Genomic DNA, 12,071 nt, shown 5'->3' with positions numbered 1-12,071 from the left:
ACCCTTGCCAATATTTAACATATTGCATTGCCTAATATGATAATAGTATAAACATGTAGAACATGTGAATACGCCACGCCACATGCTGTGCTGTTTTTATTTAGCCCGCTCGAGAATTTTTTTCAATTGCTTATGTCCCACAAACTGATATAATCTTTACAAACCTTGTAGCAAGGGTCTGTATTCTAAGTCCGGGAAAAAAGGTTTTATGACTTGACTAGACAATGGTCAATAGCATTGGATCCTTTTCGTCAATTTTTTATGAATAAACGCCACATGTAGCGAAGTTAACACAGTAAAATGAACACTAATAACATTGCGTTAAGGGTTGCTTTGGCGTTTATCGTCAGATGTATTTGGAAAATGTATACTTCAAGGTTCGATATATTATGGGAGGCTATAACTGATTGCATTATTCACAGAATGATGTTGAACAAAGACATACATTTCTATCTCTGACTAACAAATGACATTTTAAAATAGTGTCTCATGTTTACATTACTATTATGCGCGTTTCTCTAACGTATATCTTTCTAGATAGCCCTATCACTGTCTTATCAAAATATTTATTAAACTTTCGAAAAATGATAAATTTTACATATAAAACATTCAATTCAACCACCTATATATTTTTCTTTTTATGCCTAAATATTTTATCTACAAATAGCTAAAAGTAGACGTTTATATACATAATACTAAGTGGGGTATCTATGATTTAAGGTCATTTCTAAACTGCGAGACCATCGTGGCAACGGAAGTGTTAAAATGTCTTCACCAGTCTTCACTGTATGTGGTTTAAGAGTACTACTTTGCAAACATCTATATGAGCATACGGTACATTAATATGATTATTTAGCAGTATGAGTCACTTCATGTCTTTTAAGATTACTAAGTTGCGAGCATCTATATGGGCATACCTTGCATTTATGAGGTTTTTCACCAGTATGTATCATTTCATGGATTTTAAGACTACTCAGTTGCGAGCATCTATATGGGCATACCTTGCATTTATGAGGTTTTTCACCTGTGTGTGTCATTTCATGGTATTTAAGACTACTCAGTTGCGAGCATCTATGTAAGCATACTTTGCATTTATGAGGTTTTTCACCTGTGTGTGTCATTTCGTGTCTTTTAAGATTACCAAGTGTCGAACATCTATAAGGGCATACCTTGCATTTTTGTGGTTTATCACTTGTGTGTGTTATTTCATGGATTCGAAGATTACTAAGTTGTGAGCATCTATAAGAGCATACCTTGCATTTATGAGGTTTTTTACCTGTGTGTGTCATTTCATGGATTTTAAGATTACCAAGTGTCGAACATCTATAAGGGCATACCTTGCATTTATGAGGATTTTTACCAGTATGTGCCATTTTATGTGTTTTGAGATGATTTAGTTGCGAGAATATTTTTTTTTTACTTTTATTAGCAATAACGCCCGTGTGAACCATTTTGTGACTTTTTAGAGCACTTCTACATCCAAAAACTGCGTTACAAATGTTGCAAAGCAAATTACGTGAGAAATGTACCACTCTTCTCAGAATAAGCCGAACTTCCTTCGGAGTCTCTCGTTCTGAGATTTCTTTTTTAATGTTTCGTTCATCTATTGTCATTGCAGAATACTGTATCATTCTATCTTGGATTCTATCAGGCGAGGATTGTTGACACCTGTCTATATCGAGATGCTTTGTGAAAAAGCCATGAATAGAAACCTAGAAAAAACAAAAATAATTAGTAATAAAATAAGTCAATATTATTATAATTTAGATTTTAAGCCGTTCCATTTGAGTTTTTTTTTATTCTTTTGCTTTTTAGCATCTTCAGACATTATAAGTGTAGTGAGAATTTTATGACGTTAAGAAATGATAATATTACCGGCATAGATATTAAATACAAACAATGTTACGGAACGATCCATAAAAAGTTTTTTAAAAATTCACCTACATGCAACATCAAAAATCAAAACAGACAATGACACAATTGTGGTACTGCTTTTGGTAATATGTGTAAATCTATTATAATTTTGAATGCAAAATTTTATATTGATATGAATGAGATAGTTTCACTTTACTGTGTTTATTTCTAATATTTCTAATATTTTTTGATAAAATAATATTTAAAGAACACCAAAATAACGTACATACTATGAGGAAGTTTTGCACTCCGTTCGATAAAAACATTATAACGTCGCCTTGTACGTGTTCCGTGCGCGGAACTTGTAACTCCATATTGACCAACTTTACAGAGGGAAGAAAAAACTGTTTTAAAATAAAACGGACAGGTTTAGGAATATTTTGAAAAAACATTACAAGTATTTTAATATAATAAATGCGTAAATCTGTATAATGTTATACCAAATATGTATTAATAAAGAAGATAGAGGAGTTACATGGTTTGCTTTTGTTTTTTTGAGATTGGAGCTGGGAGTTACAATGTTTGAATTAAAATAAACAGCACCAAGTTCGTTTACATTGTGTTGGTAAATTAAATAAAATTGTATAAATAGGGGAAATAAGCATTGTATAAATGAACGAAAATAGATTTACATAAATAAAGTGTATTTAAGTTAGCTTTCAAATGGAAGATTAGTATATTATATTAGTGATAATCGGCCTCCATACTTGCTTTCAACGGCTGAAGGTATTTGTACTTATTTAATTTTATTTTAAACCTTCTTGATATAGTTGAGGGAGGCTGTCAAAGAATTTCGGTTACATAATAGTGGGTAATTTAATTTATTCATCACTAAAACGCAGTTTGAAATTAATATTTCCATTAATTCCATCCCATTATATTGCAGTACTCGAATATTAGTTACGAATGTGTCTTCTAGTTTTCCTCCTGGTCGTATGGATTTGTAAAATGATGCTACTCGTATAAATAAATGTGACATGTTTGGCTTAGGTTTTTTCCTGGCTTCATTAAACGCAGTTACATAATTAGCATTTTTTTTTATTTTTTTATTTCTCAACCTCTTCAATTACTGAGCGCATCGATCAACCTCAATTTGAGTATGGTCCTTCTCCATTTTTTATTATACAGTGGTGATATTACGTAGCATTGCAATATTTAATAAAGCATTAGCGAGTACTAAATATTTTTCTGGTTTGTAGCTCCATCACTATACAGAATAATGGTTTTATAGTCGTCAGAAAGAGGTAGAAAAGGAGGAATAAATTGACTTATTACACTAGAAAGCTAATTTGTAGTAAACCCACATTCGACTTCAATCCAAACACAGCAATGACCACCAATCGTTTTTGGTTGTAGAGAGTAAAATTATGAATGCCAAGTTTTGTTTTAAAATATGCGCTAGAAACATTAGATTTTGGATATAACAAAACACATTGTAAGTCCATTGTAAACAAATATTTTTCAGTAATTTTGTCAGATTCCTTTTCACTTCTGCCGTATTTTCGCTTTTCTTGCTGAACAAGGTGTACAAGTCTATCTAAATTATTTGTTTTGTATGCCGTGCATACATCGCATTTATACATTTCTTACACTGAAATAGTTTTCAATTCAGGTATTCAAATTTTTGACTCAAACTCCCATACCTACTATGTTTAAAATGTGTATTTGTCCCTAAGGTCAAAAGCAGTGTTTCTAAACTTTTTTACAATTGCGGACTACTGAAAATATCAGAGACGTTTTATGCACCGCTAACTCATAAAGAAAACATTATTTATAATATAATAGCATACGATCGCAGTTGATTTTGTCACGTAAACCATTAATATATTTTAAGAACAAAAACACAATGCTCAAACACTTGCAGGTGCACAGGTTTTGAAGGATTTTATTGAAATTTTTAGCATAGGCATTTGGACGTCAAAAATTCGCGGACCACCAGAAACTTTCTGAGGACCACTGGTTGAGAATCACTGGTCGAAATTATATATTGGCATAATAAAATATACAACCAAACTTACTGCTTTCCACTTTCTTGGGCCATGGTTAATTAAATTTAATGTAAAGCAGAAATAATGATCGAGTTTGATACAAGGCAACATACAACGACTTTTTTGTATGACTTTACTGGAGTTACAAGGTATGAAAACTGACAAATAACAGAGCCTGAGATAGAAGGAATGAACAATGTGCTTTTGCTAAAGTAAATATTTTTTTGGAGTTACAGATCGATGGACAATTAAATTTACTATAACACTGCATACTTAACTCATTTTAGGCCAAAAGTGGAGTTACAAGTTTCGCGCATTTAGGCAACGATAAGCTTCGTGTAAGCACTTCGTACCCTTGTGGCACAGCCTCAAGGGTTCCGTCGCCGTGGCCGGCCCTCCCTCACCCTGCAGTGATGCTACAAAAGCGACCTACGTGCTGCAGGTCTGACATGGCGGGAGGCGCAGGAGTTGGCGATGGACCGAGGGAAGTGGCGCCAACTTGTGCTTGGCCTATGCCCCAATGTTGGGACGTGACAGGGTGAAAGAAGAAGAAGCTTCGTGTAGTAACTAGTAATTTCTGTGTCAGTGTGGTTTTGGAGAGTGTGCATATTGTCGGAAGATGCCGAAAGGTGAAACCAATGTCACAAACAATATTCAAATTGAGAGAATTTGTATTCAAATTTTATCAAGCGACTTCAATCAACAGTTTAAACAATATATTAATATATCATACTTCTGAATTCGTGAGGGCACGCATACTAAGCGTCGCATAGGGACGGCAGTTGTCCAAAGAGCGACACTCTCGAGAAGGAATGACTCGGTTTATATAATTTACACATATAAAATGTTGAAGCATTAATATTTTTCGAATTAATAAAGTTTACCGGTTGAGCACATCTAATATTTAAATAATGATCTGAGCAAAACAGTAAGTTGTATTATAGCTAAACAACTTAAAAACGGACCTGCACAGAAACACCTACTTTCGTGCTCATATAGTAGTGGTGTAAACGCTGCGTCCTTGTGTGAAAAGTCTGTTTTACACGATACAATAGTATATTCACAGTTTACAATGAAAACCTCATCTCTATCGGGGTATGACAAAAATCTTTGGCAAGGCCAAGCACGAGAAATTATCTTTTTTAATTTGACCGAATATTGAAAAGTGATGAAAACAATTACAATTTTATAATAGGGAGATAATATATATTTATATGGAAAATGATTTTCACAGTTTGCGTTTTATAACTTTACGAAAAAAAACCAATAAAGACATTATTTTAAAATTTAAAAAAATGTGATCGGGTCATCGATATATTATTTAATATGTATACTGACCACTTCTACTAATTAAGTCATAATTGAGTTCTCCTAATTATTTATTTAATCCATACCTCCAGCAATACAATCAGTTAATGTGGCTTTAACAATTTTTTTCTTCAAAACGCAATAATTACCTAGTTATAATTAACCTATTATAATAATTAGAAAGTTACGAGTTTAACTAATGGCTCTTACAATACTCTGTCTAAAGCGCTTTCCAAATTGAGTCCCCATAGGCAGTCAGCTTTTATATTTTAAATCAAAGTAGGTAGGAGGTATTGATAACTTTAATTACTTTATTCAATACGACTGGCTAGGAATTAATAGTACGGATATTTTATTGAAATTTTAAACGCCAACCTTCGATAAAAATCGGTGAATAGAGAAGAAAATATTACAATATATAAAATTGAATGTACCCCCTGTCCTGGTGTGTAATCTGAATGCGAACATCCGGGTTGAGGATCTTCATCAGAAAATGGTGGCATTTTATCTTCAGTGAATTCGCGCTTTATGTCAGTCTCAGCTTGGATACCAGTGACACCCGTCGCAGCGAACTGAAATAAACAACGTTTCATATAACATGTTATCAATAAGTACTGTTTAACTCTGGGGCATCAATAAACAAAATACAAAAGCCTCCTTATTATATCGTCGGGTTAGTGCCGAAAGTTGGTAAGTCGATAGTTTAGGTATTTAGAATTAATAACGGATTATCTGTCTATAAGTATATAAATATGTATGCAACAAAAAAATCAAGGTCGTCCGATATATAGAACATAGTTTTTAGCTATTCAATATTTTAATAAAAATACGTAACTCCCGTTTTTTCGATTATCCAACATCAAAAAAACTGTAAAGATGCTTACAGTATTAATCTAGATAAAAATCTAACCAAATGTCAATGAAACGCGGCAATCAAATCTTTGTAATGGCACTAACGGATTTATTTTAGTTCAATAGTTGACCTAAAAGTTAAAACTTCTTCTGAAATAAGTTTGTAATAACATTTACAGTATTCTCTTAAGGGGACGTTCTACAGAATTGGCCTTGAGAATCGAAAATATGATTTTTTTACATGTGGTCCATAATAACTGGTCTACTAGTTAATATAAAAAGGTCGCGTCAAAGTTGTTTGTGTCAATAAACTTGCCCACGACTCGATCGACTCACATTTCACATTTATTTCATCATGGCTGTCGAAGACTTAAATCATTAATATTTTATACTTTTAAAATTATATTTATAATATATATTATTTAAGTTTTGTGCATCTAATGCAGGGTCCACACTAGCAACCTCGTTAGATTTTACAATAATTATGATAATTATCGTAAAATTTCTTAAGCAATTATGGTAAGTATCGTAAAATTTAATGAGGATTGTTGCCAGTGTGGAAATGGCTTAATATCCACGTTGGTTTACGTGGTGGCATGGACCTGGGGTTAACTAATTCAAGAAGTCAACACCCATGATAGAATTTTTTCTAGTTTTAGTTGCATTATATTCCAAAACTCTTCTGTAAAAATCGTTCACGATTTTATAAATGGAAATTTCTCGGTGTACATAGTAAAAAAACCTACAAATAAAAAATGACAAGAAGGAACATAATGATTCATCGCAGTAAAATCTGGCAATCAAATTGGCCATTTTGAAAAGCGACGATTTTGCGTAAACAAATATCACGTGGTCTGTACGTGTGCGGCAAACTTCGAATGTGTTTGTAATTTTGTGTATCACGCATTGTCGGCCATATTTGCCGGCCTTTCTGATTGGCGTGATTTGTACACATCTTCCTTCCTGTCTTTTTTATTCGTAGAAACAAACAGTAATTTCTATTAATTATATGAAGTTGATCTTGAATCTTTAATAAAATAATAAGTACACAATTAAAAGATTTTGAAATAGAAAAAAACACATTTCCAAGCTTTCAGCCGTATTCACTCATGGATGTCATTTAGATAAGTATATACACATTTTGACGTTATCTTGCAATGTAAACAGTTATCTGTTCTTTATTCTATAATAATAATATATGCATGAGAATGTAATGTTTTCAAATAATTGATATGGATTATATACCATCGTATTATTTTTCGAAATCGTAAACATACTACGAGTATAATAGTATTTGAGTATCAACCTATGTTCAATTTGAATTTGGTTATAATAATAATATACCCGTAGATATATCAATAGTATGTTTGCTACGAAATCCGCCCAAGTTATCAGTATGTACTTGCACAGGTTTTATTAAAAACTATGATGAAATTAACATTTTAAAAATAATACTCGTATTATTTTGACAACCCTGTTTTTTGATCGGCGGATGTTTATCAAAATATTAATATTCGGCGGTCGACAATATCAATAATAATAATAATGTTTCTTGAAATAAAAACTCCGATGATTAGTGATTTTTGCGAAAAGATCGATTTAAATTAACGTGCTAACGACGCCGAGGTCCTATTTATACTAAATTATATATGAAGATCGGGCTCTTCAGCCCTTTCTTAAGCCGCAGTCGAGTCAAATTCAATCTACTAGTACTGCCAAATATTTGTAACTTCAGTTACAACGCGCATTTGCCTATGGTTTCAGCCATTTTGCGGTAACTCTCGCCAGAATTATCATTCTTTCTCGTAAAACTATCAGAGCAGGTTGGTGCGCGCTCGTAATTATTTGTGAAACGTTATTAAGTGTTAATAGAAAATGGATAGTAAACCATTCCCAAAGTTCTTGTCATCTAGAGCTGTGAGGATCAGTTTATAAAAATACAACCGATGGCTGTAAAACAAGCTGATGTCCGATGTCATACTGATCAGGTACATTTTGTTGATTCATTTGTCTTTACTTTCGTTGTTTGGTGATTAATATTTGTTATATTTCTCTATGTTTTGATCATAATGTATATTGATTATGATATTATAATATTACAAAAGTCTGTGTAATGTGTGTTTATAAAAGTGTAATAATTACTTATAAAAATAATAGCTTATAGATTCGTGACGTGTCACAATGCACGGTGTATCAATTTTAATATCAATAAATAACTTCGTTTTAGTTTTGTTTGTAAGTTGTATTACCGTATTGTATTAATATTGAGTAATATGGAATCATAATAGCCAAGTTATGGCTTTGTGACGTGTTGCGTTTCAAGAGTAATAATTTAGAATGTCTGCCTAGCTTTAATGTTACTAGCTCGGTTATCATTCGTTTTTTTATAATAACAATGATGAATAAGATTTATTAACACGATAATAATTGTTCCAGGATGCTATGCTGTTATCAACACCTACGGAAGAAATCAAGGATCACCAAAATCATTGCCCATATCGGACATTATACTAATTTTTTTATTAGTCATATGAGAGGGCGGCATGTTACCAATGTGTATAGTGAATTAAAGAATGGATATTATACTAAAATGTTGTGATAACTAAAGAAAAGAAAAGAAAAAATGTGTCGTGCTGAATAATTCCATGAGAACTAAATTCATGATAAAAAGGACTACCTACCTACAAGTGCATCCATCAAGTAGAAACATTATTCACGAACCTTCCGTGATAATGAAATCGAAGTAGACGGTGTTGTGTAGTGTTTATTATAATAATCATTGAATTGTGTTAAAAAAGAATGGAAATATTGAATAGAATCATGTTAAAACCAATTATTAGTAAATTTATCTCTTTATTCATGTGTCATTTCAATATAAGTTTGTATATTTTTATTACGTCCTCAATTTTTACACTGTAAACTTTTGTAAGTATTATAAATTTCTTTGATTTTTTTCTAATTAATATCAATATTTTTATATTAAGAGTGTCTTGTATTATGAATGTTTTTAAAATCAACTATCAATGTCCATTAATAAATTAATTCATTTTATAATTATTGTATCATAGAAGTTTGTATACTATTTTGGTGTACCCAGATTAATTAATACGATTTATTTTAAGTTTTTTCTCTTTATAAGTTCATGTAGGTATTTCTTTTATTAAATAAGTTTATGTAATTTTATTATTTTCCTGAGTTTTCCACTATTTACTGTTGAAAATAATGTAATTCCTATGACATTTTATTAAAATAAATTTCGAAATTTGTAGGTTAAGTATTACTTATATTATGTGTATTTGTAATATGAACTGCCGTATGTCCATTAAACTATTTATAAATGCATTGAAATTGATCATTGATAATATATAATTGCTTTCAAATTTATTTCTTTAACCTATAAACCTTCCCTTTCTTCAATCCTAATACAATGCTATGCAAAGATAACTTGTCAAAAGAGCTGATTCATTTCTGCCAAAGGTTTGTAAGTCCCACCTCACCTTACAAAATGCGATAACATGATTTCGAGACTTACCAACATTTGGCAGTATACCGACGAAATACGAGCGCGACACCGAACACCGACACAAACGGCCCTAAGCGAGACGCGAAGTTCTCATTTTATGCTACTTTTTGACAGATCGTGAATATCGGTTAACCTCAAAATGAGACTGCGCCGTGTAGTTTTCTTTATTTCCTGCCACTGTCGCTCTAATGCGCAGGTGCAGATATCGACCAAATCCCATCTGTCAAGTGAAAATTCAGAAGTCTACTTTTTTTATTCATTCAAGCAATATGTAACTTGCACGGTAAAACATGTTTACACGTGCATATTCTTTTTATGGCCGCGAAAATACGTAATGTCAGCAGTAAATCAATGTACGTATAAACGGGTATAAAGCTAATTATTATTAACGGTAAAAAAACTAACCTCTAAATTGCAAATAGGATCGTCTCTATTCTCTTGCTTTACATAAGTGCTGGCGTCAGGATTATTTGGATGCTCAATCATCGGTGCATCAATCCAAGGTTTAACCTCTTCATTATACTGGTCTCCATCACAATACTCTCGCTTTATGTCCATGTTTGCGAGGAAACATACGACATACACCTTCGTAGCAACGTTTTCCGAACCATAGATACTTTCGCGCAGTGCTGCCACCTTCTTCTCACCGAAATTTATTAAGCGGTCCAAGAAATTATAGTATTTCGGTACCTAATTATTGTTATAGTGCGCGTTGCCATCTTTGTTGAAAATGTACAAATAGGTTAGTTTGTTGCTCGCACAAATAAACTGAGCTTTTGAGAAATTCCGAGGGCATTTATGGATCACTTCCGAACAAAATTCTCGCTGGCGAATTCAATAAAATCCATTTTAAATCAAAGTAAAAGGGCTTTTTTTATGTCTTTCGATTGAGTATTCTCTCGGCTTGCACAAATAATATTCTTTATAACTTTCTAAATTACTTACCTACGGAACCTCCATACGAAAATATTTTGACTGGCAGTAAATCTGAAATCGTTTGAAATTTTACGATTCTATGTGCGAACGCAAGTTACTAGTGGTCAAAAATGATTGTTGATTCAATACTGCGGCAAATCTAGGAGAATCATTAGGTACCTATATAATAGCAACAATACCTATATAATACCTATATAATAGGTACCTGTATAATAGCAAAACAACAAAAGCAGGAAAGGATGCAAATGAAGTACTTGCACAATTGTTCACAGCCTGCATATGCAAAGAGGATGTCCCAGAGGTATGGAAAAATGCCAGCATTGTCATTCTTCACAAAAAAGGTGACAGAGAAGACCTAGCAAATTATCGTCCAATAAGTCTACTCCCTATTCTCTACAAGACGTTCACAAAAATTCTCTCAAACCGTCTGCAAAATGTACTAGACGAGAACCAACCGAGAGAACAAGCCGGATTTAGAGGAGGATACAGCACTATGGACCATATCCAAGTCGTCAGAGAAATCATAGAGCGGTACCAGGAATACAAACTGCCACTATGCATGGGTTTTATAGACTATGAGAAGGCGTTTGATTCGATAAAGAAATGTTCATTACTCGACGCACTCAGAAAACAAGGAATCCCTGGACGCTATATAAATATTTTCAATAATATATACAGTACCGCAACAGCATCTGTAAATCTCCATAAACCATCGCGCAGATTTCCTATCAGCAAAGGAGTCCGACAAGGTGATACAATCTCACCTAAACTATTTACAGCTACCCTTGAAGACTTATTCAGGCAACTTGACTGGAATGACAAAGGGATCCCCATAAATGGAGAATACCTGAATCATCTGCGCTTTGCCGATGACATAGTAATTCTCTCGCAAGACTCAGAAGACCTCCAAAGCAGAATGCAGGAACTCGCTGAAGTAAGCAACAAAGTAGGTTTGAAAATAAATGTAACAAAGACGAAAGTCATGTTCAACTGCTTTGCAGGCCAAAAAGAGATCCTCATCAATGGCACTCAGCTCGAACAGGTGAAAAGCTACATCTATCTGGGACAACAAGTATCTATAGATGGATGTATATTTGATGAAATTGTTCGCAGAGTAAAGCTAGGCTGGAGTGCTTTTGGCCGCCTGAATAATGTCTTCAAAAGTGACCTTCCACTGTGCCTAAAGCGCAAAGTGTTCAACCAGTGTGTGCTTCCCGTGATGACATATGCGTGTGAAACATGGACCCTAAGTAAAAGAGAGATCCAGAAACTTAGAGTAGCACAACGTGGTATGGAGAGGTGCATGCTGGGCATAACGCGAAAGGACAAAAAGAGGAATGAGTGGATAAGGAAGCAGACAAGGGTTTGCGATGTAATAGAGTTTATTAAAAGCCTTAAATGGAGATGGGCTGGACACATAGCTCGAAGAAGAGACAATCGTTGGACAAATCTAGTCATCCAGTGGTATCCAAGAAGTACAAAACGTCCACAAGGTAGACCTAGAGGCCGCTGGATCGATGAAATGATAAAGTTCTGCGGAAGTACGTGGC

General features: G+C 33.4%; 1 protein-coding gene across 1 annotated transcript; it reads right to left on the bottom strand.

Moving 5' to 3' along the window:
• Positions 1-261: 261 nt before the first annotated feature.
• On the bottom strand, positions 262-10,197 carry LOC147077205 (uncharacterized). The gene is made up of 3 exons (XM_085940750.1): positions 9,991-10,197; positions 5,645-5,782; positions 262-1,712 (listed from the first exon to the last, which is right to left on the bottom strand). The coding sequence occupies exons 1-3, from the start codon at positions 10,141-10,143 to the stop codon at positions 849-851; spliced, it is 1,155 nt and encodes a 384-aa protein (XP_085796876.1). The 5' UTR covers positions 10,144-10,197; the 3' UTR covers positions 262-848.
• Between the last annotated feature and the right edge of the window lie 1,874 nt (positions 10,198-12,071).

The sequence above is a fragment of the Rhyacophila brunnea genome, unplaced genomic scaffold (assembly GCF_057557595.1).
Source record: "Rhyacophila brunnea isolate RB1 unplaced genomic scaffold, BYU_Rbru_1.0 scaffold_13, whole genome shotgun sequence".
Lineage (NCBI taxonomy): Eukaryota > Metazoa > Arthropoda > Insecta > Trichoptera > Rhyacophilidae > Rhyacophila > Rhyacophila brunnea.
The sequence above is the reverse complement of the archived record's forward strand: the minus strand, read 5'-3'. Positions and strand labels throughout refer to the sequence as shown.